Here is a 15,306-nt window from a genome sequence, read left to right on the forward strand (position 1 = left end):
CCATGTTCCCCAGACATGAAGTTATTTTTCACAACTTTGTGCCTTAATGGATGCTCTTCTCTTTGCTTACATTTTGGAAGAGGGGAGAGGAGTGCAACTATTTACTCTTCCTTCTTGTACTCTCCTGGCAGAATTTCTTTTTCATCTGTGTTCTAAGAGCACCCGTTGTTGTTACAGCAATGAAGCATTCGTTATTTGTATCTGTCTCCTTTACTAGTCTGTAAACCCTTTGAGAATTCTTGGAAAGGAACTGTTTTTGTAGTGCCTATTGGCTGCTTCTGGACAGCTTGCTGAGTGCTATACGTATATATATATATTTTTAATTAATTAATTAATTTATATATATTTATTTATATTTGGCTGTGTTGAGTCTTCGTTGCTGCACGCATGCTTTCTCTAGTTGCAGCGAGCGGGGGCTACTCTTCGTTGTGGTGCTCGGGCTTCTCGTTGCGGTGGCTTCTCTTGTTGCGGAGCATGGGCTCTAGGTGCACGGGCTTCAGTAGTTGTGGCACGTGGGCTCAGTACTTGTGGCTTGCAGGCTCTAGAGCGCAGACTCAGTAGTTGTGGCGCACGGGCTTCGTTGCTCCACGGCATGTGGGATCTTCCCGGACCAGGGCTTGAACCTGCGTCCCTTGCATTTGCAGGTGGATTCTTAACCACTGCACCACCAGGGAAGTCCTATTATTTAACTTAATTCTTGTAACACCTCCTCCTGACCAGTTTTATAGATGAAAATAATGAAGATTAGAAAGTTAAGTAACTTGCTCAAGATTATACAGCTAAGAAATGACAAAGAATAATTGTTCTGCTCCTTCAAGCCAAAGCTCATTCTACTACACCACACTAGCCCAGCACCATCTGGCATGTGGTGGGGATCCAGTAAATATTTATTGAATAAATACCTATTGCAATTTAAACAAAAATGACTTTAGTTGATTAATTCAGTCATTCTTACATAGAAATTTATTGGATACTTATTAAATGCTGGGTACACAGTTTTAGGTAATCTGTTAATACAGAGATTAATGAGAAATAGTGTCTGGTATCAAAGGGTTGATAATCTAATAGGAGAGGCATTAATGTAAGTAAATAAATCCAATACAGTGTTACAGATCTTATAATAAAATTCAGACAAGATCCACTGGGAACACTGAGGAAGGAATCACCAGTTCTGCCTAGAGATGGGACAGGAATTACTTTATAAAAGCTGAGTCTCGAATGAGAAGTAGGGAGAGGAAAGGCCAAGGGAGTAATATGAATAAAAACATGGAAACCGAAAACAATCTGGCATATTTGGGAAGCTGTAAGTAGTTCACTATGGCTGGAACAAAGTGAACAAAGAGGCCTTGGCCGATGATGCTGGAGATACAGGTGAGGGCTGGATCCTGGAGGACTTTGAAAATATTAACATATTTGCCAGCTTCTTTAGAGAAGATCGAGCGCAGAGGCTGCATGACATTACTCGTATTTGCTCATTAACATCTGCTGAGGCCTGTCCTGTGTGTGCTGAAGCACTGTGCCAGGTCAAGACTATTGGTCACCTACTTTATTCACCTTCCTTTTTGTCAAAAGGACAGTAAAACTGATTTAGACCCTTAGACACAACTATAAGCCATGACTTCAAACAAGAATGTCTTAGAGGCTTTCTCAAGAAACACATTGAAAAACATTAAGGACAGTTCAAAATCAACCAAAAAAAAAAAAAGAGAAAATTAAATAAAGGACATCAGTATGACATTTAGTGAGAAACCTCTCAATTTCTATTTCCCCTTTGAATTGCCTATATAAGCCTAGAACAAACAATTTAAACAGAACTTCACTGGTTTTATAGCACATGTGCTGTTTGAAATTCAGCTGCCTTGCAGCTTATATGCAGCAAATAATTGTTGCACTTGCTAAATATCTAAAATGCCTGTATGAAGAAAGTCTCTTTTCCTAAAGTCTAATCATTGCCTCAGCCATGCCTGCTTAGGAAAAGCTGTGCCTGCATAATTCAAGGTCAGGCAGCAGCCTTCTGTACTTTGAAGCCACCCAAGCCTGATAATGCCCTATTGCCTTTGCTGAGGCCAGCACAGCTGGCATTTGCTTGCTAGGCCAGAGTGGCTGATGTATGGTGAGGCCACATGCACAGCTGACAGTTAGATGTGCTTTCAGTACCACCACCACCACTGCTGCCGCCACGACCAACTGTGGCTTGTTGCTTTGCTCAGGCCGGCGAAGCCTCCAAGCCTTTGCTCAGTCTTCTCTGCCTGGTGCATGCAGCCTTGTCTCTATAGAAACAGCCACATACCTGAAGACAGAGTTGCCATAACTACAGTTACACTAAGGTCAAAATACAGTGTGGCCTATGCTTTATAAAATTGTCTTTTTTAAAAAAAATTTATTTTATTTTTGGCTGCATTGGGTCTTCGTTGCTGTGTGCGGGCTTTTCTCTAGTTGAGGCGAGCGGGGGCTACGCCTCGTTGCGGCGCGCGGGCTTCTCATTGCCGTGGCTTCTCTTGTTGCGGAGCACGGGCTCTAGGCACGTGGGCTTCAGTAGTTGTGGCTTGCGGGCTCTAGAGCACAGGCTCAGTGGTTGTGGCGCACGGGCTTAGTTGCTCCACGGCATGTGGGATCTTCCCGGACCAGGGCTCGAACCCGTGTCCCCTGCATTGGCAGGCGGATTCTTAACCACTGCGCCACCAGGGAAGCCCCCCTATGCTTTATAAACTTCTAATTTGGCCTCAGTAGTTAAAAGCTAGTATATAACTGTAAAAACTCATGTGGACTAATGTAAACCTCTATAAAGTCAAAGCACTTTGCCCTCTCACAGAAGACCAAGGTCCAAAGTCCTGGGTCCAACAGAAGCCTCAGAAATTTCACGTGTATTTTTCTCCCCAAATTTTGCTTCATGTCTATTAATCAAGACTCTAGTCTCATGTGCCAGATTTAGGTCTTTGAGAGGCCTAATAAATAGCACATTTTCCCTAGGCTGAGTTCTATACCATTGAGAAATAGAAGAGTAGGGCATTTGGGAGACCAAAATATCATCTTTATTACTAATAAAGCTGTTTTGGAGAATGCAGCTTACATCTACGGGCAAGAGTCTTAACAGTGAAGCTCAGAATTCAGCAGACTTACCTGTCACAGGTAATCGTGAGGGACCTGTATTGATGGGTATGAGAGTGGAGCACAGTGGTTGCTCCTGAGGGACAGCTGGCTTCCGAAGGGAAGAGACAGAAGGGGCTGAGCTCACATGCCTTGTTTCTCCTTCTGAACTCACCATTCAGATAAGATCCTGCACTTCCACTGGGGTGGAATGTGTGGATGGAGTGGAGCCAGGAGTGAAACCTCAGGAGAGGGGAAGAAGCGTTCCTCTTTCCAGCACATTCAAACGAAAACGGCACAGAAATCATGGGGGTGTCTTTCCTGGTCAGCTCTGCCTGCAACGTATCATCTATGAAATACAATCTCTTATTTCAATAAAGCAGAATGAGAACTTAAAAGACATTTGTGAAGCAATTTGTATACCAAATCTTCCTAGTTAGGTTATCGAGTTTTTCCAGTGCTGTCAATTTAGTTTTTATAGAAAGAGTAATTCTGCTTTTGCACAACTGTCATAAACAGGTGAGGGACAAAACCAACTAGAGAAAGCCTGTTTCACTTTCTGTGAGCATCAGCTGTGTATTTTACAGAGGGAATGGACAGTGTTGGTTCACGTGGAGTGAGTGAATTGGTGTTGGTTAAGGGGCTTCCACTGTACCAGTTTTACATTTCATTACATAAATACACATTGGTTCCCAAAAAACCTTATTAGGTGAGCACAGTAGGTATTTCGATACCCTTTCCCACCCAACAGGTAAGGAAACAGATTTCCAGAAATATTCAATACCTTTTTGGCCTTAGGTCTTGGTTATTGAGAAGCCTGCACCAGAACCAGATTGCGAGGTCCCCAAACCTGCTGTATTCATAAACATTTCTCTGCACACCAAAAAGATTCACTGTCACACGTCTTTTTAGCTTTCATATTTTGTAACTATGAGCCCTTTGAAATATTTGAAAGGCTTTGAAATAGTCATACCTGTATTATAATGGAGATTTGTTTTGTATCAGTTTGAGTACTTATTGCTTAATAATTACATACTTAATGAATTAATTTGAATGTTGCATAAACTTTTAGTAGTTTCTTTTTGGTACATTTTAATTCATAAAATTTTAACCTTTTATTGGACTCATCTTCTTCTTAGAGGAAAAATTACTTTTTATTGTCTTGCCCTATGAATAGTCTGTTCTCATATAAAAATAAATTAACTGACATTTATTTTATTATGCAGATTTTCTTAAAGTAAAAAGGTGGGATCAACCATTAGAGTACACCTTAATTTCAGTTATAAAGTACCATAAATGTTGAACATAAATTATAAACCCAAGAAACCCAGATACTTTCAATAGCCTAGCCTAATAGCCAGACAGTATGACCTGCTACAGCATAACAACTGGTCCCCTAGTTTAATTAGGTCGGCCTCTTTTCTGACAGGTCAGTGTTTGTACTGTATGAATTGCTGAAGATTTTCACTATTACCTCTGCCAAAAGTCAAAAAGAGGAAAGACATCTAGAACTGTTTAATATTCCAGTGTCTTAAACCTGTCCTAATTATTCTCCTCTAAGGTGGGGAAAACTCTCTCCCTACCTCTCTCCCTTCTTTCTTATCTAGGATGCATGTGTATATACACATTCACATACACACACACACACACACACACACACACACACACACACGTGCACGCACACACATTACTTAAGGTCATTGCTTCACAGTATCTATGGCCTCAGTGACAGAATATCAGTATAGTCTGAAAAAACAAATTTTCACACTGAATTCCTTATGTGTTTTTTTTCTCTTCTTACCTCTTTTAGGCAGTATTTGTGTGTTCACACACACACACACACACACACACACACACACGTGCACGCACACACATTACTTAAGGTCATTGCTTCACAGTATCTATGGCCTCAGTGACAGAATATCAGTATAGTCTGAAAAAACAAATTTTCACACTGAATTCCTTATGTGTTTTTTTTCTCTTCTTACCTCTTTTAGGCAGTATTTGTGTGTTTCTGCAGAGTTTTGCACAGAGTCTGTTCCCATGCAGACCAATGAGGGAGAAGTATCGGAAGAAAGCAGTTCCAAGGTCAGTGAATTACTAAAGGTGCAAATAATTTGAGCAGAAATTAAACAACAGGAGCAGTGATTGAGTAGAGTGGGTGTTATGTTTTAGGTGAATTTAGAAATTTGATTGATTTAAATTAGAACCTAACCTAAGATTGAGAGGATTTTTTTCTTCTCGATATCCATTTTTGTTACACTCGGTGACAAATTTAAAACAAATTTTTCTGAACTCATAGAAAAATTTATGATTCATTTGTAGACTACTTTAAGGTTTTATTATGCAAGTTGTAGGTACTTATTTTAAAAATTAAAACAAATCAAGTGTATAAGGTAAAAGGTAAAAGTCTGTCCCTTATTCCTGCTACACAGAGGTATCACTGATAATTTTTAGACACTTTTAATTATAAATTGTTAAATGGTAATTGGTTTGGTTTTTCAAGCTAAAGCTTAAATGAATGCTGTCATTGTCACCTGTGTATAAGTAGTTGTGTATGTGTTTATCTATATCTGTATATATTTGGCTTCATGTCCAGAGACCCCTTGGCTGTTTCTTTTCCTGGTCATATGGAACCCTCGGTATCACTTTCACATCCCTCTTTCTCCTGTCAAAATTGTCTCTAGTCCCTTCCTGGGAGCTCTGAGGGTATCTCACACTGTGTCCTGGACAGTGCCCAGCATGTTATCTGCTCTGAACCCTCCTGAGGGCTGTCCCTTTTCTGCTGCCACCGCTACTGGTACTCTCTGTGGGAAAGCTTATTCTTTCACCAGAGCAAAAGTGGAGAGGGGTCAGATGTCACCGGGAACCTCCAAAGCATCATGCTAATTGGAAGAAGCCAGACACAAAAGGTCACATATTGTATGATTCCATTTATATGAAATATGTAGAATAGATAAATCCGTAAACAGAACACAGACTGGTGGTTGCCAGGGATTGGCTGAGGGGAAGGGGAATGAGGAGTGACTGCTTAATGGGTATGGGGTTTCTGTTTGGGGTGATGAAAATGTTTTGGAACTTAATAGAAGTGGTGATTGTACGACATTGTAAATGCACCAGATGCCCCTGGATTGTTCATTTTCTGTTATGTGGATTTCACATCAATAAATTATTTAAAAAAACAAAAAAGACAGAAAAAAAATGTCTGTGGGTTCCCATCAGATGAGTCCTCGCTGCCTATTGGCCTCATACAACAAACACTTCACCAAGTTTTAGAGAGGCCGCCCCCTTCTCTGCTCTGTTGGGCTTTGTGGGCTGGGCTTTAGAGAAGCACGGTTTGTGCCCTGAGTCTCAGGGTCCCTTGTGAAAGATGCTTCAGCTTCTTTCTGAATCCCCCCTCACTGCAGTCCATGTGTTAGGTAGAAGGACAGATGTCATCCTGTCTTCTTGTTTTTTTCCGCCTCACTGGATCTCTTCCTTCTTCCTGTAGCCAAAGGAGAAGCCTATAAACTTTGATCAGACTCATCTAGATCCTGAATCTGATTTAGGGACAGTCAGAATATGTGACATCTGGAAACACTCTAGGAATCTCCCCCAAACACACACCCAGGTCACCCAAAATACACAAACCCCAGGATTTCTATAGTAAGCACAGACCCTTCCCCAAGACCCTAATTAATTAATTTATAATGAACTACAATGTTAAGGAAGACTAGGTTCTTGGATCTTCTGGTTAGTACATTCTCTCCCTGGAAAGCTGGGTTGTAACTGGAAGGTTGCTTGACAAGCATGTAACTAGACCAATGTAGAATATTTAATTGTACCAGAGATTCAGTTTCTACCTTCTTTCTGGGAGCAGGGGAGGAAGGATTGCATTTCTTTATTTTCAATTATTGAATATTTTATCAGATTAGAATCAGTTAGACTAAAGAATAAAAGAATATTCTTTTTATACTTATAATAAGTAGATGCTTTGTTCTTTTTTTTTTTTTTTTTGGCTGCATTGGGTCTTCGTTGGTGTCCGCGGGCTTTCTCTAGTTGCAGCGAGTGTGGGGGCTACTCTTCGTTGCGGTGCGCGGGCTTGTCATTGTGGTGTCTTCTCTTGTTGTGGAGCATGGGCTCTAGGCGCAGGATTCAGTAGTTATGGCTCGCGGGCTCAGTCGTTGTGGCTCGTGGGATCTAGAGCACAGGCTCAGTAGTTGTGGTGCATGGGCTTAGTTGTTCTGCGGCATGTGGGATCTCCCCAGACCAGGGCTCGAACCCGTGTCCCCTGCATTGGCAGGTGGATTCTTAACCACTGCACCACCAGGCAAGTCCCTGTGGTTTGCTTTCTTATGATAGCTGGTATTGATGTGGAGGATAGACTAGAATATCTGCATCTTGACCCTCAAAATTCTCTAAAAGAAAGAGAATCTGATTAGCCCAACCCAGCCTATGGACTGATTCCACTGGGTCTTGAGTTCTTTGAGTAGGATGGCAGGGACCAGAGATAAGGAAGTAGATCCCATAAATGACATATGAGGGACTTCCCTGACGGTACAGTGGTTAGACTGCACGCTTCCAATGCAGGGGTTGCAGGTTCAATCCGTGGTCAGGGAACTAAGATCCCATGTGCTGTGCAACGTGGCCAAAAAAAAAAAAAAGACATATGAATTGAATTGGGAGGCAAAACCCAGCATTCCTGGGTAAGTCTCTAATAAACACTGATATAATCTTCCATTATACATATTTCTCAAAGAGGATGGATTAGAATTCTTAATTTCAATTCCACAGCTATTTCTCAGTTTAAATTTAGTATAATTTAGGTTGATAGTCTAAATGAGTTCGTGTTGGCTTACTAATTATAGAGATTATGCAGCTGTAGGCTTGGATTTTTTTTTTTAATAAGCAAAATCTAAGCAACTATAGTAAAGTTTATAATAAAACTGAGCAGTTAGGTGTTTGTAATTTTATTCTCTGTACTTTTTTTGTATATTTAAGCATTCATAATAAAACAAAATGAATAAACTCTAGGATTTAAAAGTTATAGCTGTAGATTTAAATGCCCATGTATCTCTATTAATTAGTACAAATAAAAAATATTTATTGAATCAGGAAGCCAACATTTTAGCTGTAACATTCCCTTCATTGTTACTAAAGGTAACAAGTAAACTTAGTCTTTGTCTACAAAGAATAAAGTGATCTATTGACTGCTTTACACTAAAGAGAATTAAATGAGATGATTTAGACAGTCTTTTGCTTCTTTAAGTTTAGGATATTTCTACCTTAGACTGAATCTGACTTACCAAACTTATAACAGGATTTTATAGATTCTGGTATTTTAAGAGCAGACTGGGAAAGAAACCATGCAAGATAGGTATTTTTCCCATTTGTTTACATAGCTGGCAAACAACATAATTTGGATTAGATTGCAGGTCTGTCTGACTCCAGAGGCCACACTAAGTTCAATACTCCATCCTGAAGAAGTCATATGGCAGAGTAATCAACTCTGCTTACTTATATCAGAGAAGCTTCCTAGAAAGTTCACCTGGGTGTAGAAGAATGCATATGAGGGAAGAGGGTGCTTTGTGCGTGTTCAGAGTCATACACTTCTCTTGAGGAGAGGTGTTGGAACATTGGGATGTGTGTGTGAGACTGTGAGAGATGAGGTTAGACAGAATCCCATGCAGGCAACAGGGTACAGCTAGAAGGGGAGAAACCTGGTCTGATACGTGTTTTAGAAGCATCACTGTAGCAGCAGGTGGAGAAATGGTTACAGACACGGTTTAAAATGAATACAGAGAGACCAGGTAAGAGTCAGATTGAGGAAGGCTTGGAATCAGGCAATAACAGTGGGGCTAAAGAGGAGAGGACTAACAGGAGAAATGTTCAGAAAGAATGTGATGGGGGCACTTAGAGGCAAATCTGGAGTTTTCAGCTTGAATGATACATGCAATAATATAAGAGATAGAGCAAGGTTTGTTGTAGCTGTTGTTAACTGTTATTGTTGTGGTGCTTAACTGGGTTATGTATGGAGGGTTTGGATTTTGAAATATTGAGGTGCCTTCAGGCACCCCAGAAGATATTTAGTAGGCATCTTGGAACTCAGAAGAGAGAATGAGAGAGAGGATATCAAGGTATATACTTGGGAGTTCTCAGCATATAAGAATAGATGGGACCTGGGAAATGAGAAAAGATCCAAGTATAGAACTGTAGGAACTACTTCAGGTTTGTGTCACTTTAGTACAGGCACACCTCATTTTATTGCATTTTGCTTTATTTTGCTTCACAGATAATGTGTTTCTTACAAATTGAAGGTTTGTGGCAACCATGCGTCAAGCAAGTCTATTGGCACCATTTTTTCAAAAACAGCATTTTCTCACTTCGGGTCTCTGTGTCACATTTTGGTTATTCTCATGATATTTCAAACTTTTTCGTCATTATTATATTCGTTATGGTGATCTGTGCTCACTGATCTTCAATGTTACTGTTGCAAAAAGATTACAATTTGCTGAAGGCTCAGATGATGGTTAGCATTTTTTTAGCGATAAAGTATTTTGTAATTAAGGTACATTGTTTCTTTTAGGCATAATGCTACTGTACACTTAATAGGCTACAGTGTAGTGTAAACATAACTTCTCCATGCTCTGGGATACCAAAAAAATCATATAACTCGCTTTATTGCAATATCTGCGTTATTGTGGTTGTCTGGAACCAAACCCACAATCTCTGAGGTATGCCTATATACATAAGAATTACCTTGGGTATTTTTCTTTTCTTTCTTAACAGTTTTCTTAAGATATGCTTCACATACCATAAAATTTACAGTATACAGTTCAAAATATCAGCTATATTTTATAATAACTGTAAATGGAAAGTAAACTTTAAGAATTATATTAAAATTAAAAAAATAAAGTATACAGTTCACTATTAGAACTAATAAATAAATGAATTCAGCAAAGTTGCAGGATATAAGATTGATATACAGAAATCTGTTGCTTTTCTGTACACTAATAATGAACTATCAGAAAGAGAAAGTAAAAAAAAAACATTTAAAATCACATCAAAAAAGAGTAAAATACCTAGGAATAAACTTAACCAAGGAGGTGAAAGACCTATAATCTAAAAACCCATTGATGAAGGAAATCGAAGATGATACAAAGAAATGGAAAGATATTCCATGCCCTTGGATTGGATCCTAAATCATATGGAACCACAAACTGCCAAAGCAGTCTTGAGAAAAAAAGAACAAAACTGGAGGTATCACCCTCCCCGACTTCAAACTATACTACAAAGCTACAGTAAGCAAAGCAGCATGGTACTGGCACAGAAATAGACACACAGATCAATGGAACAGAATAACCCAGAAATAAATCCATGTACCTATGTTCAATTAATCTATGACAGAAGAGGCAAGAATATACAATGGAGAAAAGACAGTCTTTTCAATAAGTGGTGGTGGGAAAACTGGATAGCCACACATAAAACAATGAGATTAGAACATTTCCTCACACCATATATAAAAACAAACTGAAAATGGATTAAATACCTAAATGTAATACCTGAAACCACATAATTCCTAGAAGAAAACATAGGTAGAACACTCTTTGACATAAATTATAGCAATATTTTTTTGGATTTGTCTCCTAAGGCAAAAGAAATAAAAGCAAAAATAAACAAATGAGACCTAATTAAACTTAAAAGCTTTTGAACAGCAAAGGAAACCACTGACAAAATGAAAAGACAACCCATGGGAGAAAATATTTGCAAATGATGTGACTGACAAGGGGTTAATATTCCAAAATATATAAACAGGTCATACAACTCAATATCAAAAGAAAACAAACGACTCAGAAAATGAGCAGAAGACCTGAACAGACATTTTTTCAAAGAAGACATATAGATGGCTAACAGGCACATGAAATAATAACACTGCTAATTATTAGAGAAACGCAAATCAGAACAACAATGAGATATCACCTCACATCTGTCAGAATGGATGTCATCAAAAAGTGTACAATAACAAATGTTGGAGAGGGTGTGAAGAAAAGGGAGTCCTCGTACACTGTTGGTGGAAATGTAAATTGGTACAGCTATTATGAAAACAGTTTGGAGGTTCCTCAAAAAACTAAAAATAGGGCTTCCCTGGTGGTGCAGTGGTTAAGAATCCTCCTGCCAATGCAGGGGACACAGGTTCAATCCCTAGCCCAAGAAGATCCCACATGTCACAGAGCAACTAAGCCGTGCACCACAACTACTGAGCCTGCGCTCTAGAGCCCGTGCTCTGCAACAAGTGAAGCCACAACAATGAGAAGCCCGCGCACCGCAACGAAGAGTAGCCCTGCTTGCCTCAACTAGAGAAAACCCATGCACGGCAATGAAGACCCAACACAGCTAAAAATAAAAACAAATAAATAAATAAATTTATTTTTTAAAACCCCTAAAAATAGAATTACCATATGATCCAGCAATTCCACTCCTGGGCATATATCCAGAAAAAAATTAAAACACTAATTCAAAAAGGTACATTCACCCCAATGTTCATAGCAGCACTATTTACGACCCAAGATATGGAAGCAACCTCAGTGTCCATCAACAGATGAATGGTTATGTATATATGCATAATGAAATATTACTCAGCTGTAAAAAGAATGACACTGCCATTTGAAACAATATGAGAGGGACTTCCCTGGTGGCGCCATGGTTAAGAATCCGCCTGCCAATGCAGGGGACACTGGTTTGAGCCATGGTCCAGGAAGATCCCACATGCCGCGGAGCAACTAAGCCCGCCCGCCACAACTACTGCAGCCCGCGCGCCTAAAACCCATGCTCCGCAATAAGAGAAGCCACTGCGATGAGAAACCCGGGCACCACAATGAAAAGTAGCCCCCGCTCACTGCAACTAGAGAAAGCCTGCGTGCACCAACGAAGACCCAACACAGCCAAAAATAAATAAATAAACAAATTTATATTAAAAAATGAGAGAATATTATGCTTAGTGAATTAAGTCAGAGAAAGACAAATACTGTTATGGTATCACTTATATGTGGAATCTAAAAAATAATACAACCTAATTTAAGAAAATTTTCATTTTGCCAGAAGGACACCCTGTAGCCATTAGCAGTCACTCCCCATTCCTGTTCCTCTTGGCCTCAGGCAACCACTAGTCTACTTTATGTCTCTATACAATTGCCTATTCTGGCCATTTTATATAAATAGAATCATACAATATGTGTCCTTTGTGTGTGAGACTTCTTTCACTTAGTATGTTTTTAAAGTTCAACTGTGTTGTAACATGTATCAGTACTTCACTCCTTTTTATGGCTGAATAATATTTTGTTGTATAAATATATAAGATATACTTTATATACAATATATACAATTTATTATATATAATATTTTATTATATATACTACATTTTGTTTATCCATTTATCAGTTGATGGAAACCTGGGTTGTTTCCACTTTTTGGCTGTTACAAATAATGCTGCTGTGAACATTTTTGTGTAAGTTTGTGTAGACATATGCTTTCATTTCTCGTGGGTGAATAACCAAGAGTGGAATTGCTGGGTCATATGCTAACTCTCTGTTTTACTTTTTGAGGAACTGCCAGACTGTTTTCCAAATGCCGCCTCATTTTAAATTCCCACCAGAAATGTGTGAGGATTCAATTTGTCCACATCCTCACCGACACTTGTTATTGTATTTTTTTATTCTAGCCATTCTAGTGAATATGAAATGCTGTCTCATTATGGTTTTGATTTGCACATTGTGTGCTTTTTAAAATGAAAGTGCCCAAGGTCCACCCTGGACTTATTGAAACAGAATCTCAAGAGTTGGGACCCTGGAATTTATGTTTTACAAGCACCCCAGGTGATTCCTATGCTGGTTATAGGCAGACCAAAGCTGAACTAAGGGGCACTCAGAGGCGGAAGAACCAGTGAATTTTTAAAAGTTCTCTCTGAGAGGTAAGGCACACATGAACTTCAAAATAGGGTTATTACGTCTGAGGAGGAAGGAAAGGGATTGGGTTTGGAAAAGACTGTGCTGGGGGTCCTCAACCCTTCACCATACCTTCACTGTATTTTATTTCTTTTAAAAAAAGGGAGAAACCTGAAGCAAATATAACAAAGCAAATATGTTAAATCTGGGTAATGGTTACATGGGTGTGTTTGTTATTTTATTCTCTGTGCTTCCCCCCTCCTTGTAGCTTCAACACAGCTTATTCTTGTTTCTGCCATATAGAATAAGGAAGGATAAAAAGTATTCTACAGACCACTCTCCCAGATATATGATGACAGTTCTCATAAATTTCTCAAAAATCTTGACTAGGTGGCCCAGGACTGGTATGGCCACAGGGACTTAGACGTCTTCTATTTTGTTCTTTCGTCTTCAATATGTTGCTTCCACCTTATGTTTTGCTCTAGCCCCAACCATCATGTCTGGGTTCCATCCAGCAAAGAAGAGAAAACTTCCCGTGAAACACTTTGTGGAAGTTGCACATTCCACTGTGCTTATATTTCTTCGACCAGAATTTAATCACATGGTCACAATAAGCTTCAAAGGACTTTAGAATATGTGTCAGCTAAAATTTGTAGATTCCCTTGCTAAGCGAGAAGTGCTTCTTTGTGTGAGTCAACCACATTATCCAATACACTGCTATTACACTGGTCTTGCCCATCCTACAGTTTTACAACTGATTGTTTTGAATCTAAAGTAGAAGACTTCGCAGTTTAAGCAGTTTTTAAAAAGACTAATTAATTCAGTGAGGGAAAGGAAGATTTTTCAATAAATGGTGCTAGAGCCAATACGTGACCATATGGAAATACGTGAACCATGATCCCTACATCATATACCATACGTAAGATCTAATTTGAGACGGATCATAGACCTAAATGTGAGGGCTAAAACTGTAAAGCTTTGTTGGAAGATAACACAAGAAGTGTCTCTATGACCTTAGGTAGCTTGCAGAAAGCACTAACCGTAAAAGAGAAGTAGCTCAGTTGAAGTTCATTTTTAAAAAAAGGTTAAACTTTTGTTGATCAGCTGAAACCATTACGAACGTGGAAAAGCTATAGACTGGGAGAAAACATTTGCAATACGTTTATCTAATAGAGGTCTCATATGTAGAATATATAAAGAATTTCTAAAAATTAATCAGAAAAGGACAAAAAACTCAACTGAAAATGTGGACAAAATGCTTAAATAGGCATTTCACAAAATAATATATTCAAATAGGCATGAAAATAGGATATTTAGCATTCTTATGCATAAGGGAAATGAAAATTAAAACTGTAATGTGATATCATTACATACTCACTATAGTTCAGAAAGACTGACAATGCTGTGTTTTGTTGTTTTTTTGGCCACGCTGCAGGGCTTGCAGTCCTGACGAGGGGCTGAACTGGGGCCACGGCAGTGAAAGCCCGGAATCCTAACCACTAGGCCACAAGGGAGCTCCCGCTAAGTGTTGATAAGTATATAGAGCAGCTGGAACTCTCATACATTGTTGGAAGGAGTGTAAAATGGTACAATTACTTCAGAAACTAGTTCTCAAGTCTGTAGTAAAGTTAAGTATACACCTACCTTATGAGCCTGACATTCCATTCTAGACGTATACCCAATAGAAATGACTGCATATATTCACAAAAAGACTTACGTGAGAATGTTCATGGTAGCTTTATTTATAACAGCCCCAAATTAGAAATAGCCCAACTGTGTATCAACAGGTGAATGAATAAACATATTTGTTCAATGAAATACTGCTAAGTTTAAAAACTGAACTTTTGATGCACATAAAACATGGGTGAATATCAAAAACATTATATTGAGTGAAAAAAGACAGACATGAAAGTGTACATTCTAATTATACAAAGTTTATGAACACGTAAAGCTCATCTATGGTGATAGAATAGTTACTTGGGGTATAGGGGGTAGAATTCAAGGGAAGGGGCATATAGGAGTTTTCTGGGGAGGTGGAAATGTTCTGTCTTGAACTATATAGTTATGTGGGTGCAACCATATCTAAAGTTCATTGAGTTCTACACTTAAGGCTTGTGTATTTTTCTGTAAGTGAATGATTTTCAGTAAAAACAAAAAACAGTGTTAGGAGCTTCCACCCTTCTCCATAGTCTGCTCAGATCATTTTGAATATTGATTCTGTCATGCAAAATATAGCTGTCCTTCTCAGCTTTATATTTCAGGAAATATATATTTTCTTTTTAAACCATCTGGGCTACCT

General features: G+C 38.9%; 1 protein-coding gene across 14 annotated transcripts in view; it reads left to right on the forward strand.

The window, feature by feature from the left end:
- The window catches only part of TNRC6B (trinucleotide repeat containing adaptor 6B), a 283,431-nt gene that overhangs the window by 66,505 nt on the left and 201,620 nt on the right, over positions 1–15,306 (forward strand). For all 14 annotated transcript variants that reach the window (XR_008617589.1, XR_008617590.1, XR_008617591.1 and 11 more), the window contains one exon: positions 5,085–5,175. Coding sequence is in view for 11 of the 14 variants with exons in the window: in XM_055085311.1 (XP_054941286.1) it covers positions 5,085–5,175 (91 nt within the window). In the remaining 3 variants the exon portion in view is untranslated. The remainder of the gene's footprint in view (positions 1–5,084; positions 5,176–15,306) is intronic.

This window comes from Physeter macrocephalus, chromosome 6, assembly GCF_002837175.3.
Source record: "Physeter macrocephalus isolate SW-GA chromosome 6, ASM283717v5, whole genome shotgun sequence".
Lineage (NCBI taxonomy): Eukaryota > Metazoa > Chordata > Mammalia > Artiodactyla > Physeteridae > Physeter > Physeter macrocephalus.